The sequence below is a fragment of the Scardinius erythrophthalmus genome (genome assembly GCF_964197995.2).
Source record: "Scardinius erythrophthalmus genome assembly, chromosome: 8".
In the NCBI taxonomy this organism is placed as follows: Eukaryota; Metazoa; Chordata; class Actinopteri; order Cypriniformes; family Leuciscidae; genus Scardinius; species Scardinius erythrophthalmus.
Genome location: NC_138228.1, coordinates 10,835,934 through 10,851,738, shown reverse-complemented (window position 1 = coordinate 10,851,738; position 15,805 = coordinate 10,835,934). Strand labels below are relative to the sequence as shown.

Sequence of the window (15,805 nt, the reverse complement as noted above, 5' to 3'; positions counted from 1 at the left end):
TCAAGTTACAACTGCAAATCCCCTAAATCTATATTATCTTGACGCAAGCAAAGTAAAAATAGAGACTTGAACTTTGCTATTTTAATCAAACTATATTCAAATTTGACCCCAGGTCAACAGCATTTGCTTTCATGTGGTCACATATTGAATTGCTATTGCTACATAACCTTTACTGTTCTAAACATCAAGATATGATTCCGCTTTAAAGCTATTTAACTCTATGAAAATTGGCAAGAGTTTATCTGAAGTTGAATGAGACACAGCTGTGAAGGACAATTTATTGACTGACATGTTTTTCAAAAAAAAAAATTGAAAACAAATAATGCAGCATTTCAACTATACATGACCAGGATCAGTTTATCAATATTACATAAACCAAAAATATGGATCAATAAAATGAGAGCATTACCAGCAGCTTTTTAAAGAGATTTAATTTAATTCTTTATCTGGAATACCAGACATTATCCTTAAGAGTCCTGAACCAATATCGACTGATGTTGTGAGCACTAAAATCTTCCACAAGACTTATGAATGGATTTTAAATAATAAAAATAAAATGATGATCAGAACGTAGCACCAAACATCCTCGCTGGCTTCGCCCTCAGACAGCTTTGCGATGATATTCCGGAGGTGCAACCTCATAATCACTTGCACAGAACAGACATGACGAATTCTTCACCAAATACCTAAAGCAAGCACAATACATTTTACATTTCAGTCAGTAACTGCCTGCAAGTAAAAATATTAAAATCACTTTCTACTTACTTTAAAAAATCTTGCAGGTAGCTGAGAAGCAGGGCTAGACTCTTCTCATCCAGAGGTGTGTAGGCCAGCATTGCTCCAATTCTCACTGTCAAAGGACACAAAAGAGGCCATATCAACAAGGGCTACAATTAAACATGAACAAAAACCCAAAATACTGGGAAGAATATGCCATTACCAATAATGTAATTAAAACATTCTCTGTGATATGGCTCTTTCAGAACTCTATTACATGATCTTTGCTGTATTTCCATGATTACATTAAGCTTTGAGGATGAATTTATGAGCATGGCCATGGATTATTAATAGTTTGTAGCATTCAAAGCTCATATTCAACAGTTTAATTTGCCTTTAAATGGTACAATTAGGTTTCAAAACACAATTAGCATTAAAAGTTGGCATGAAATGGAAGTTGCAATAGTCTTTTCATCCCTATTGTGACGTACAGTATATCCAAGTGAAACGGCTTCCCGACCAAGAAAAAAAAATGTAGGGTGGGACTTGATTTTGTCCACTGGGAATTGATTGGATGGGTGTGGTTCGCTATTGCTGTGATCTCATGTGAGTGACAGGTTGTCCCGCCCTCATGACATCATCAGAGAAGAGATGTTTTGATTAAAGATTATGAGGGCACATGATTTTAAAAACAAAAAATACTGCAATTTTAACAATAATAAAAAAAAAAAAAAAAAAAAAAAATAATTGTCAATTTTGATTTCATGGCGACTAAGTTCATACCAAAAAGCCTCAGCAGGTGCGGCGCCCCGTAAATCTGAGACATGGACGTATCTGGATGGTTTGCTAGGATCTCTGCATACTGCGGCCTCTCAAACTTGTAGAGGAGCTGAGTGCCCAACATGACATTGAAGTACTCACGGATTCCAGCAACCACCTCATTCACGGCAAATTCCCTGAGTAAAGATCAAGTGTGTGAGTATCTCTTCAGAATCTAACTCTACAGCCTGTTTAAGAATTTCTACAAAATGGATAAGTTGTTATACTTGTTATCACAGTTTCCTCTTGATTTCTTGTAATTTGCATAGTCCTCCAGGATAGCATCCACATTCTTTTTTCCAGGCAAGTGAAAAAGCTAAACAAATAAATAAATAAATAAAAAACACATAAATATTTTTCAGTGCATATTATCTTTCAAAACTCAAATTTTAAAACCAATATGAGCAGATAACAAGGCAAACTCCAGCAAATGTGCCGTTGGTAAAACTTCAAATACCTAACTATATATTTCCTCCTCTTTGTTTAGTTGCTGCTCTAGACAGCATTCTGTAGTTTAAAGGTGCAGCAAGCGATTTCTGAGAAACGCTGTTGAAAGTGGAACGGACCGAGCGCCACAACACACTAGTAGCCAATCAGCAGTAGGGGGCGTGTCAACACATGATGGGGGAGGAGAGAAAGCGAGCAAGAAAGAGAGTTGAGGAAAGACTGTGGAAAAATAAATGGCTGAGATACATTGCAAAAGAGAAAAGTTCAGAGGAATATCAATGGAAAAAGAAGGGTCATGATCAGGCAAGAGCTTTAGGAGTCACATTAATATTAGAAAAGCTTTCCAGCACTATAGACCCAAGCGGGAAGGCCTGAAAATGGACACCGAGGTTGTGTTTCTGCTCCATATATGTTTTGCTACATTTCACAGAACCAAGATATGCTGCTGTTGTAATGTTAGCTATAGCAACAGGACAGTTTTGAGTGTCATTGTTTGTTTGGAGCTGGTATGCTCATGGCGACTACCAACTAACTCTTGCTTGTATACTCTCGAGTACTAGGGGTTGCACAGACTAGTCGATTTTAATGCTCTGTGATGACGCTTTAAGCTTGACGGCAACTAGTCACTCATCATGGCCAAAAGAGGGCGCAACAAGATAAGAAATCTTTTAAGTCCACTTTTACGCTTTGTTTCCAACAGTAAAAATGAGCGCTCACAAGCTTAATTAGACCATCTGGATGCTCAAAATTCAGCTTATTGCGTAAGTTAACACGTAAGTTAATCGCAGTTCTAAACTAATGCGCTGCTGCATTGAAACGCATATAGACAGAAGCTTAAACATCACGTGCAGATCGCGTGCACACAGAAACATTCAGTAGTGCAGAAATGTAGTCAACACTGTTCTGTGATACATCAATAAAATAGTTTAGAAACTAAAAAGTTCTAACATATATTTCTTAGTAACTAATACCTACAGCCTCACTATAAGTTGAGAGACTATGCCAGGGAGAATTAATTCACATTCAATCGCTCTCTCACTAATGCATTCATATAAATGTAATCTTTACTGTGCTACTACATCTGTTATCTGATTTAGAACGAGCAGAAATCTGTGAGAAATATAACAACCCAAAAGAACTGATACAATTAAGCGGTTATGTAGGAGCAATAGCATTGTGGGAAGCGCTGTGTTATATGCAATAGCTGTGCACAAGGCAACCCGTGTTCAAGTCTCAGCTCAAGGTTCAGGCTTATATGTTCATTAATGAAGTTATCAGCGACTAGTAGATGTGGACTCGACTTTATTCACAAATGTCGACTTTAAAAAAAATCTGAAGTCGTTCAACCCCTATTGTGTACTGCATGTTAATTTTTTGCTCTTCCTTGTCGCTCATTCGCCATCTTCACATTTTTTTTCTTATCAGTTATGATACAGAAACATCCACTCTTGCATTGCGTGTCCGTTCGTGCAGGGGTTTGTTTGGGCTGATTTCAACAGTGTTTCTCATAAATTGCTTACTGCACCTATAATCATTATGCAATGTATCTGAATGATTGAAGAGCACTGCAGGAGGATTAGGGTGAGCATGGGATGACATTTGTAGTTACCTGCTTCTGTCTAGTGATCAGGTCCCAGTCATCTACCAGCCACGGTTTTAACTCTTCAGGAATTTTTACCTTTACTTCTACTCTGTTAATGAAAGTCTCCTCCTGCACACAAAACCAGTTTGGGTGTCAAAAACAGCCTTACTCTTTACTTATGTAAAAAACACCAGTTCAAAGAGACTCTTAACATTGGCCTATTTGTTTTAAACAGACTTTGAACTGACATACACTCTCCACAGTTGGGTCAACACGTGCCCTCTTCTTGCGTGGGGGGTGAGGCATGTCCCCAGTGCTAGTGCCCTCTCCAGACCCTGGCGCTGAGAAGTTAACAAGGTAGAGGTTTTTTTATCTTTATTTTTTTTAATCAGTAATAATAAATAATCAATGGCCCCAAGCCACATTTAATAATTTCCTGAATAGTATTGCATCTGCAACTATTAAACTTCTGACAAATACTAATGGGAGAACAGCATGACAGATTTGTATACAATCTGTGAAACTCTTTCAATGGCTTTTTAATTACATTAACACAATCAAACAGCTTCAATAAGTCAAAATACATCAGCATTTGCATAGGGAAATGAAACTTACTCTTTTGCTTGTTCTTCTTTGTTTTTCTAGTGAAATAGAAAGCCCATGGTTAAATATGCACCAGTAAGCATAAGTTCGCAGTTCTGATAGATAAATGTTGAAGTGCCCATAAATGCACTTTGCTTCTTGCCTCAAGCAAAGTAATACTCACACATCTACATTTTTTTGCTGCACAGCAGCGATTTTCTTGCTCGGTGCGACACCCCTCATCCTTCCCTCAACATAATGGTCTCTGGAAAACAGTATGTTTCTGCAATAAATCCTTCATGCAGATTGTATAAACAATGACGGATATAAAAAAAAAAACGGATATGGAAGTGTTGTGCACATTAAATTGGCTTTAATTAATTTATTAGGTAAAGGTAATTTCTTTGAAAGATATGTTTATGTCAACAGGCACTTGTTTCCAAACTTTATTACTCACTGGTTTGCCTTCTGAAGCTCTTTCTGTTTTTGCAGGTTACTGTCCACATATTTGAGCACACGGCTTTCAGGAACCCATTCGTCCCAACTAGAAACACATTAAACACACATTTTTAGAATTAACTGACCAAACCGTAAAAAAAAAAAAAAAAATGGAAATTACAAAAACATAGGGATGTTAAAGGTGTCCAAAAAAGCACTGAATTTTTTAACACTCAAACTTACTTCTTATTCCATCCACTGTAATGAATAAAGTATTTCACTTGTTTGTCCTTGATATTGATTTTCACACACTGTGAAGAGAGAGATAAAATAGGTTTATACTTCCAAATTATCTTTCAGAGGAAAACATTTCAAAAGGTATTTGATAACTAACACGTTTGAAATAATTTGTAACATTAAAATTACATTCATACAACACAACCAGGGAAAAGGCCTCTTCATGAGAAAACACACCAGGATAACAAAACATCTTATGACAAATTTTGTCATTACTTACTACTCACCCTCAAGTTGTTCCAAACCTGCATGAGTTTCTTCTGTTGAACACAAAAGAAGATATTTGAAAGAATGTTGGTAATCAAATAGTTGAAGGCACAAAGTATGAAAAAGTCAATGGGTGCCGTCAACTGTCTGGTTACCAACATCCTTCAAAATGCCTTCTTTTGTGTTCAACAGAACAAAGAAACTCATACAGGTTTGGAACGACTTCAGGGTGAGTAAATGATGGCAAAATGTTCACTTTTATGTGAACTATCGCTTTAAGCCCTGACATTTTAAAATAATTGATAAATGGCTACTGTGTCCATTAAGCGCTTTCACTGAATGTATACAACTATCAAAAGCATAACCCTGATCTACAAAACCACTACATCAAACACAACATTTACACTAAAAAAGGAAATTCCCTTCCTGTTACTACTACCAAAAATATATATCAATCAGGCTTTTGAAGGATGCATAATGGCATGAATGATTCAAACCTTAGCTTCGTATAGCAATGGCCCATGAAAGCACAGCACTCGTTCACCTGAAATACATCAGAAACATTAACGTGTAATGGCGTCCACTGGTAGGCTAACAAATAAAGGAGAAGCATTTAATTAAAACGTGTATGAGCACAGGAGCAAATGTTAATTATACATATTTTAATAAATGCATTCAGAACAAGTCACAACACACATGATACATGTTAAAGTATATATGGGTTCATTCATTGCATTTTTTTTTTTTTTCAATTTCAGTTTAATAATTGACGTGACGTGAAGGTCAACTATGGTAACCAGATCAGTGATGGTAACCCATGCTCGGAGCAGTGAGTATTACAGCCTGAATCAGCTCATTAAAACAAATGTACCGGTACTTAGAACCTAATTCATTTAATTAAATGAATAAAACGAAACAATTCAACAACACTCCTAACATTATGTTAAGAATAACGATAAATAATAATTCCCGCCAGGAGGACTTCAACGCTATAACTAGAGCTTCCTGTAAACAAGGCCTGCTGGAAGCTAATGGGCTAACATAGACAAGAGCTAATGTTTTGTTACAGAAACGCGGGGCGCGTGCATGTATAGGGGCTGTTACATATAACGGAAAGCATTAACGTGCAATTATGTATGCACTTGATTGCTTATAAACAATTCTGCACATTTTAAAACAGGCAATTAGAAGTGCTCAGCTAAAAAAACTGCTTTTCTATAGACATCTCGCTGTGTGCACGCGCCATTGTGCAGTGGCAGCGCCCGCTTCCTTTGCGCGGCTGAATGAGAGGATACACCGAACAACTGATGACTCCATTAGAGGATACAAAGCTATCCTATAGGGTATCTTACCTTCTTGAAATTTAGGTTTAGGGTCCTGTTTAGGCGCCATTCACAGATTAAACAATAAAAATAGCTGGAAAATCAAATCCAGGCATTGCCAGCTCCGATTTAATTCACACAGGGTGAAGGCGTCGCGCTGCGTTTCTATGACGCACTTTTTTGGCGCCCCTGTCAGGTGACTAGAGCATCACAATTTCTTCCTCTTCTTCTTTTTCTTTTTTTATTGGCAGCTCGCATTTTTGCATCACATTTTGTTCACTGTATTAAAAGAGAATTAAAATGTTTTTATTTTTAGATGTTAAGATGTATTTTCTATAACTTATATTGAAATTTGCAATGCAAAAAATAAATGCTTACAGTTGTAATAAAGTAGATTATTGGTATTTTTATTGTAATTTTGTTTATATGGTGCTGTAAAAAACGGGCATGAGTGTTTTTGCTCTCTCAATTACACTATGTATGACTATGAGATGAATAATTTTGTTACTAAACACTTCCGATATATATATAAAAGAAATATTTCTAACCTGGAAAACTCTGAATGTGTTTTCATCTTTATTATTGTTTGCTCATGTAATGCAGGGATTCCCAAACTTTTTGTCAGACAAACCCATTTGACCTAAAATATTTACTTATTTAAATTTTTCCATAATTTAACCCTTTTGTGCATAAATTATGAAAACCTCCAGTAAGGATTTTTCTTCTTCTTATGTGTTTTTATTGCTCTTAGGGCATGAAAAACAAGATTTTAACTTTTATTTTTTTACACACATTTTTTCAGATGTCAACTTGAGTGGACAGTGCATTCTTGGTTTTAACTGAGATGATGTATTAAACATAATACAGCAATAACAACACTATTGTGTGTATTTAACAAACCAATGAATAAAATGAATCACATTACTTTTTTTGATGTAACTGCAAATTACATTCTAATAACACAAATACATTTATTTACAGCCAAAAAAGTTACTGCAGATGAAGTATATTATCAATAACAACAGTCACAGTACTAGTATGAATTGTAGCTGAAATATAGCAGGTGATGCATGATGTCCAATTTAGTGGAAAGATGATTAATCAGAATTTGGTCCCAATCTAAAATCAGTACATGGAAAAATGACCTGCTAGAGTCTCTTAGGATAAAAGGAATGAAGAATGGATATTCCAGAGGCATTTCTGACTGGCTCTCGGCAATCTTGGTTTGGAGAAAAAAACAAAAACAAAACTTGTATAGGCAATGTATAGGATGATGCATTGTCCACTGTATAGGATGATGTGCAACTATGCCATCAAAACCCATGCATATAAGAAAATGCTTTTAGAACAGCTGTCCACTGTAGGGACCTCTATGTGTGCATTAAGGGTTAATAACACACATATATTCACAGTTCTCTGATGTCGGATAATGGTCATTGACATGCAGGTGAGCAAATCAAATATTAATATTTTTAGTGTTCAGTCGTTTATGTTGATTGTTTTTATTTTCAAATAATTTATTCATTTTATTCTGACATTTTTTATGATTTAATTCATCTTTATCTTTTCATCAACTCAATCCACCTGCAGTTTTTTTTTTTTTTTTTGAGAAATAGATTGAGGAAATCCTGGCATAATGTAATGCTTAAAGGATTAGTTCACCCAAACATTATCCCATAATTTACTCCCCATTAAGCCATCCTAGGTATATGACTTTCTTATTTCAGCCCAACACATTCGGAGTTATATTAAAATATCCTGGCTCTTCCAGGCTTTATAATGAGAGTGAATGGTACCATAGATTTTGAAGCCCAAAAACCCCCGCATCCATCCATCATGAGTAATCCATTTGGCTCCAGAGTTTTAATAAAGCCAGAACTAGACTCAAGTACAGCCGTTACCGGACGCCAGTGATTAGAGAATATATATTTGAATGAGATTACTGTGTACCATATATTTATATGGTATTGTGTACCATATATATTTATATGGTACACAATAATCTCATTCAAATCTAAGTGATACGAGTTAGGTCAAAAGTAATCAAAAAGTAGTCAGAGTACATCACCTAAAATGAGTAGCTTAATCTAGATTACTTACTACAATTTTCGTCATGTCATTTGTAAACCGTACGGAAACTGAAATTGTGGTCAGAAGTGTACTGTTTACATCAATAATGATTTATTCATATTATGCCAACCTTAATCACAATGATTTAATATTTTTAAATACAGACTGTTGGTGTTTTAATAGTCATATTTAATCATGCATGCATTTTTTAACAGTTTAGCAAAGGGTGACATTGTTTAAATTACAGATATCAATCATCAATATGAACATTTTATAAACCAATATTCACTTTTCATCTTAATCGATATTGTTTTAATAGCAATACATTCAGTGTGGTCTCTAAAAAATATCACCCAACAATAATTATTATGTTCAACTAAATTAATAATAATATATTATTGGTAATATTAATAATAATTATAATAGGTTAATATTGCATCGTTTTATGATAATGATTTTACTATAATTTTGTCAATTAAACATTAAAAATGAAACATTGCTTCAGCATAAAATATTATTAGTCGATATGCAATTTTAATGTCCATGCATTTGTGCCGCATCTCGGTTCACACAGCCCTCCTAGATTTCTGAAGAGACCTTTTTAATAACCAAGGGAAAATATTTGATAGACAATTTTTCAGTTTCTTTCTCAATGCCCTTCTCGTAAGACAATATATAAAAGGATTTAAGGAACTATTAGTATGAGCTAAGCAAACAGTAACAGGGAATACATAAGTATGGACAATATAATAAGCCTCATCCCAGTGAATCACGTTCAGCTTGACCAGCACACCCCAAAATGTAATTGCGTGGTTCGGCATCCAGCAAAGAAAGAATGAAAGAACCACAACTGTGACAGATTTGGTAACATGAATCTTGCGTTTTGAATGAGTGTTATTCAGATTTCGTTTTCTCACAAATCTCAGAAGCAACAAATAGGACACGGAAATGATCAGCATGGGAAGAATAAAAACAATCATAATTTTTTGCAAATGATAAAATGCTAGCCAGTAGTGCCCGGCTGGAAACTTTAGTAAACAGAGCTTCTCTCCAGCCACGTTTGTCACAGTGGAGAAAATGGATGTTGGCGCGGTGGCGACTGTAGCAACGACCCACAAAAACGCGCAAACCCATTTGACTGAGCATGATGCTGGTGGCCGGACTCTGTTCTTGGTGGCTGAAGCAACGGAGTAGTATCGAGTGATGCTCATAGCAGTGAGGAAGAAGACGCTGGCGTACATGTTCATCACAGTGACGGATAGTATGATCTTGCACATGGCGTTTCCAAACGGCCAGCTGAAATCCAGAGCGGTATCCACCGCCCAAAACGGTAATGTCAGAACGAACTGGATGTCTGTGACAGCTAAGTTAATGATGAACACATTAATGGTGGTCCTCTGTTTGCAGTGTTTCACCCTCATGATGAGAAGGACGAGCGAATTCCCAACTAAACCTATTGCGCACACGAGAATGTACACCACGGAGATCATGATCCTCAAGACCGGGCTCCTGTCCGCAGTCACGTCAATGTCCTCCAGATTTCCAAATGTGACATGACCCTGAAGGGTTAGGTTAAACACCCTGCTGCTGCTGTTGAAAGGGTCACCCATAGTTAAGCATCCAATGGCGCGTCCCACCTGCGACATGCACGCGCAATGCGCTCAGCCAGTGTTCAGAACTACTTTAGTTGTGTTGAAGAGGTTCTCTCAGCGGTTTGCCCATCATCAGCCGTGAGCTTCTATATCCACATGTACACGCGCATTAGCATTACCCGCCTATGCGGGGCAAAGATTGGCTAGAGGCATGTAGCCTATGACTGCAGTCACCCAGGGGGAGAATGGTTGGGGTTTGATCCCTTGGTAACGCGGGAATCGCGAATGTCAAAAGTTCTTCATTTTTATAGAAACCGACGTTTGGTTGCAACTTGCAAGCCATTCAACATACTTGGGGATGATTAGTCTACTATGAAAGCATGAATTTGATGTAAACAATAGGTCTACATAATATTCACATAGCCTTTGCAGTTCATATAGGGGACATAATAATGTTTTAGCCCTGTATTTACATTTTTAACATTTACATAACATTTTGAACAACATATAACAATTCTGACTTTTTTTCTAGCAATTGCGAGTTCATATCTCCCAATTCTTATGTTAAATGTTCCTGAGAAATACAGTCATAGCTAGGCTACTCCTCGCAGTCAAAAATGACCGCATTGGAAACGAATGGGATTGGGAAACGAATTTCATCTAATGGAAGCATTTGGAACTGCGCCCAAAATCTTACTAAAAGCTAATTTTTTTAGATATTATTCCCAAAAGTTTTGGGACTGACATCCCATTCTTAATCCATAGGGTTTAATATGGAGTTGGCCCACCCTTTGCAGCTATAACAGCTTCAACTCTTCTGGGAAGGCTTTCCACAAGGTTTAGGAGTGCTTGTGGAAATTTTTGACAATTCTTAGAAGCGCATTTGTGAGGTCAGGCACTGATGTTGGATGAGAAGGCCTGGCGCACAGTCTCCGCTCTAATTCATCCCAAAGGTGTTCTATTGGGTTGAGGTCAGAATTCTGTGCAGGCCAGTCAAGTTCCTCCACACCAAACTCGCTCATCCATGTCTTTACAGACCTTGCTTTGTCCACTGGTGCGCAGTCATGTTGGAACAGGAAGGGGACATCCCCAAACTTTTCCCACAAAGTTGGGAGCATGAAATTGTGCAAAACGTCTCGGTATGCTGAAGCATTAAGTCTTTTACTGGACCTAAGGGGCCAAGCCTAACCCCTGAAAAACAACCCCACACCATAATCCCCCCTCCAACAAACTTTATACTTGGCACAATGCAGTCAGGCAAGTTCCGTTCTCCTGGCAACCACCAAACCCAGACTCGTCCATCGGATTGCCAGACAGAGAAGTGTGATTCGTCACTCCACTGAGAACACGTCTCCACTGCTCTAGAGTCCAGTGGTGGTGTGCTTTACACCACTGAATCCGACGCTTTGCATTGCATTTGGTGATGCGAGGCTTGGATGCAGCTGCTCGGCCATGGAAACCCATTCCATGAAGCTCTCTACGCACTGTTCTTGAGCTAATCTAAAGGCCACACGAAGTTTGCAGGTCTGTAGCTATTGACTCTGCAGAAAGTTGGCGACTTCTACGCACTGTGCGCCTGCCACTTCGTGGCTGAGTTGCTGTTGTTCCCAATTGCTTCCACTTTGTTATAATACCACTAACAGTTGACCGTGGAATATTTAGTAGTGAGGAAATTTCATGAATGGACTTATTGCACAGGTGGCAACCTATCACAGTACCACGCTTGAATTCATTGAGCTCCTGAAAGCGACCCATTCTTTCACAAATGTTTTTTGAAGCAGTCTGCATGCCTAAGTGGCCTACTTGATTTTATACAATTGTGGCCATGGAAATGATAGAAACACCAGAATTCACTGATTTGGAGGGGTGTCCCAATACTTTTGGCAATATAGTATATTGCATATAAAATTTGAGAATAGAATTTTGTGGAAGTAGCATGATTGTGAAAGTAATTTATGTTTCAAGTTGAAGAATAGTGTATTTTAAAGTCCACATGAAATCAAAATTTACCTTATTTACTTTGTTTGCCTAAATTGATCGTTTTGTGGTGAACAATTTATCCATGCAAGTCAATCCACACAAAAAAAAATGTTTTGGCTTCGTAATCTTTAATCAAAATCTGAAAATGCCCCTCCCCTCGGCATTGGAGGACCTTGCCTATAATGCAGTACTTTAAAAAGTAAACAAAAATGCCTTTTAGGCATTTGTATCCGAAAACGAAAAATGTAAAATGATGTGTTTGTGAGAAAGTACAATTCATACACGATATTTATACTTATATAATATTAATATTATATATTTATATATTAAAGGGACAAAGGTACATGAGTTGTCTAAGATAATGTTCACAGCCCATAAATTATAAAGTATTTGAAACTGTTGTTCATTTGTCCCTATAGGGTGGACATTTTTGAAATTATTTTGTTTAATAAATTGTTAAATCCATTACCCGAGCTTAAACAAAAAGATTTTTTCAAATGTTTTAGGGCCTACATCTATTGTCACCAAGTGTCACACAGACAGACAACGAAGAAGGATAAAGTTAAAAACACGAGTCTTAGTCTTCCACAGCATAACACAGAACAAAAGGAAGTTGCATATATGCGGCTGCTGTTTCTGTTGCGGTGCTCTGTGACTGACGTCTGTCTAACTCTGTGTAGCATGAAGGGTTTTTATGGTCCTACACCTTCCACAGATATGTTTACGTCCATATAAATGCATTTAGACCATTTAACGTATTGATTGCTATAAGGATGTTAAGAGACTTTCAACCAACATAACAAAAAATGTTTCTGCAACAAATAACCTACCCTGCCTTTAATCCATAAACTGTATTTTGTGCATTCACTTGTGATAAAAAACACTTGAAATAAATGATATCAATAATAATATTAGACCAGGGGGGTATTCCAGAAAGCAGGTTATGTGACATACCCGGGTAAGTTTAAGGGTAAGTTAGTGGATAACCTCAACTTTCGGTTCCATAAACGGAGGTAACTTTCTGGGTATGTAACCATAGGAACTTACTCTCTGAAGATAACCTGCTCGGTAGCAGGTTATGTTCCAGGGTTAGTTTGTTTCAGAAGGTTACTGAGCATGGCGTGCCGTTTTAAAGACGATCCAGTGGATGTGGAAGCACAGATAATACGAATTCTTTTCCGCCGTGAGAGGGTGATACGACCACGTATCAATGTGTTTTCGTATCCAAATGAATATTTGCGGGAGCATTGCCGTTTTTCAAAAGAATCGTTAATTTATTAAACGAAGATAATGGAGTTAAAAATTTAACTCCATTTATTTAACTTTTTTGCGACGGTGAGTTTTTTTTTTTTGTATACAATAGGCGATGCAGAGCATGTGGGAAAGGCAACTGTGTGTAGGGCTGTTCGTACAGTATGCATTGCACTCAAACGGTTCCTACACACTTTTGTGCAGTTCCCTGGCCATAAACCACTGAGGGTCATTAAAGAGGAATTCCACAGAGTGGTGGGTTTGTCCATTATATGATATTCTATGAAAGACCATTTTAGTTACATAGCACTATACTTAATCTATTCATACTGTATACAGTGACAGTCACAATAATTTTAAAAGTTTCTAATTATATAACTTTCAGTTTCAGGGTTCCCAAATGTGATTGGTTGCATTGATGGAACCCACATTCCCATTAAAGCTCCTGCAGTCAATTAAGGAGACTATGTTAATAGGAAGTCAATAGCATCAATGTGCAGGTGACAATAGATTTTTTGGGTGCTAAATGTTTGGGTGTTTAAATCACCCTCATTACTGGTCCCCACTAACTAGGTAATATGTGATGCAACCCACCTCATCACTAATGTTGAAGCCAAATGGCCAGGGTCTGTACATGATGCCAGAATGTTTAGGGAGTGATCATTGTGCCACAAATTTCAACAGGGTATGTTTTGCCTTACACAAGGTTTTTTTTTTTTATGCAATTATACACTTTAACTACCTTTATATGACACTTCAATGGTTACTTGCTGGGGGACAGAGGGTACCCCTGTCTGCCCTATATGATGACACCCTACCCTGAACCTGAGCCTGGACCACAGGCACAATTCAACCTGGCCCACAGCAGAACATGGACCATAGGCATCCTGAAGGCAAGGTTTCAGTGCCTGCGTGGGCTCAGGGTCATCCCAGAAAGGTCATGTGATATCACAGCTGTTTGTGTTGTTCTTCACAACATTGCCACACTGAGAGGTGAGAGGGCCCCCCCTTCTCTTGAAGATGGCCAAGAGGAACCCCCAGTGAACCCAGTAGACCAAAGAGATGGCAGGGTGGTACGAGACATGATTTGCCAAAATCACTTTAATTAAAACCAGTTAACAGTCAAGTGTTGTTCATTGTTTCTTTATTTCCTGTAACAAAAGACATTTGTATTTATTGCTTTAGATTTCATTCATCAACCAATGACAGATTAATGTTCACATACTGTTTCCCACCTTAAGCTGGTGCTCCAGCAATTCAAGTCTGGCCTTTTTTAGGTTAAGCCTTTTCTCCTCCATTTGAAGCTGTATAAGGTCCATCTCCATGTCACTTTTTCTGATTTGCTTTTGAAGGTGGACCTTATACAGCTCTTTGGCAGGCAACTAGAAAGACAGAATAATTAAACATGACTGATAAAGTCTGTAATACAAACACAGACCAAATATTTAAATGAGGAAGGAGAACTGCAGAACATTTCTTACAATGCTAAGATTCTGTGTGGAGGTAGATGGACCCTCATCTGTATTCAAATCTCCTGCCATATTCTGTAAAATGACAATGACAATTTATTTATTCTCTTATGCAAAAAAGGGGGAATTTTATGCATCATACCTCTATGGGCCACCCCACATTTTCTGTTTCTGTCACAGCAGAAGTGGTCTCTTCATCGTCATCCAACAGTGAAAATAAGGAAGGATGCTTGGTCTAGCAAACAGAAACCTAAAGACAATAATCACTTCCAACTGTGACAGAGTGTGGTGTTGCAGGAGGATCCAACAATACAATGTGGCCATCAGCAACTGCAAGATAATTAAACCAATAAGATAATCATGCATATTCAATACTCAATGTATATTCTTAAACAAATACAACTAATAAAGAAGGACATTAGGAACATCTAAGAGTACTAGTAATAAGATTACATACAGCATGCATGCAGTCAAAGCAGCATGCATACTGCACAAGTGAATCAATGACTGTAAAATGCATTCAAAATAAAATGGTGACAAAGTTGATGATTTTCTTTATTAAAACACTGACAAAAACAGTGAAAACATCAATAAATCATAAGTATTAATATGGTACACCTACATTTTACTAAGCCACTTGTCTTGGTAGCTGAGTTCGATGAACTGCCCCTGGAATCCCATCGACCACAGGTCGCCCTTTATTAAGGGACAGTGCCAGCTCCTCAGCTGAGGGAAGGTGGAGGTGGACCCCCACCTGTTTTACGGGCCTCAGCCTTCTTTCTATTGGCTACATAGAAAACTAAATTACATGGCGTCAGTAACAAGTTTAGAAAATATTACCTTGCTGAAGAATGTTTTTGTTTCATTTTGACTTGGCTCACACTTCTTCTGGCTCCACCTAAGAAGAAGCCAACATATTACTAGCCAATTATGTGCATTACTACTGTAATATTAAGAAATGTATGGAGGCCAACAAGTAAATACTTGTCTATTTTTACTACATACCCCAAATAATTTTTGCGTCACAATGAA

General features: G+C 37.5%; 2 protein-coding genes across 2 annotated transcripts; both read right to left on the bottom strand.

Annotated features, from left to right (window-relative positions):
- Positions 1–264: 264 nt before the first annotated feature.
- morf4l1 (mortality factor 4 like 1) lies at positions 265–6,623 on the bottom strand. Its single transcript, XM_081372906.1, has 12 exons — positions 6,442–6,623; positions 5,587–5,633; positions 4,829–4,896; positions 4,605–4,691; positions 4,332–4,412; positions 4,181–4,206; positions 3,818–3,906; positions 3,593–3,694; positions 1,764–1,852; positions 1,501–1,673; positions 766–850; positions 265–686 (listed from the first exon to the last, which is right to left on the bottom strand). The coding sequence occupies exons 1-12, from the start codon at positions 6,479–6,481 to the stop codon at positions 602–604; spliced, it is 972 nt and encodes a 323-aa protein (XP_081229032.1). The 5' UTR covers positions 6,482–6,623; the 3' UTR covers positions 265–601.
- A 2,424-nt stretch (positions 6,624–9,047) lies between these two features.
- On the bottom strand, positions 9,048–10,091 carry rxfp3.3a3 (relaxin family peptide receptor 3.3a3; the record flags this gene model as incomplete). Its single annotated transcript, XM_081372747.1, has 1 exon — positions 9,048–10,091. One exon carries the CDS (start codon positions 10,089–10,091, stop codon positions 9,048–9,050), a length of 1,044 nt encoding a protein of 347 aa, XP_081228873.1.
- Between the last annotated feature and the right edge of the window lie 5,714 nt (positions 10,092–15,805).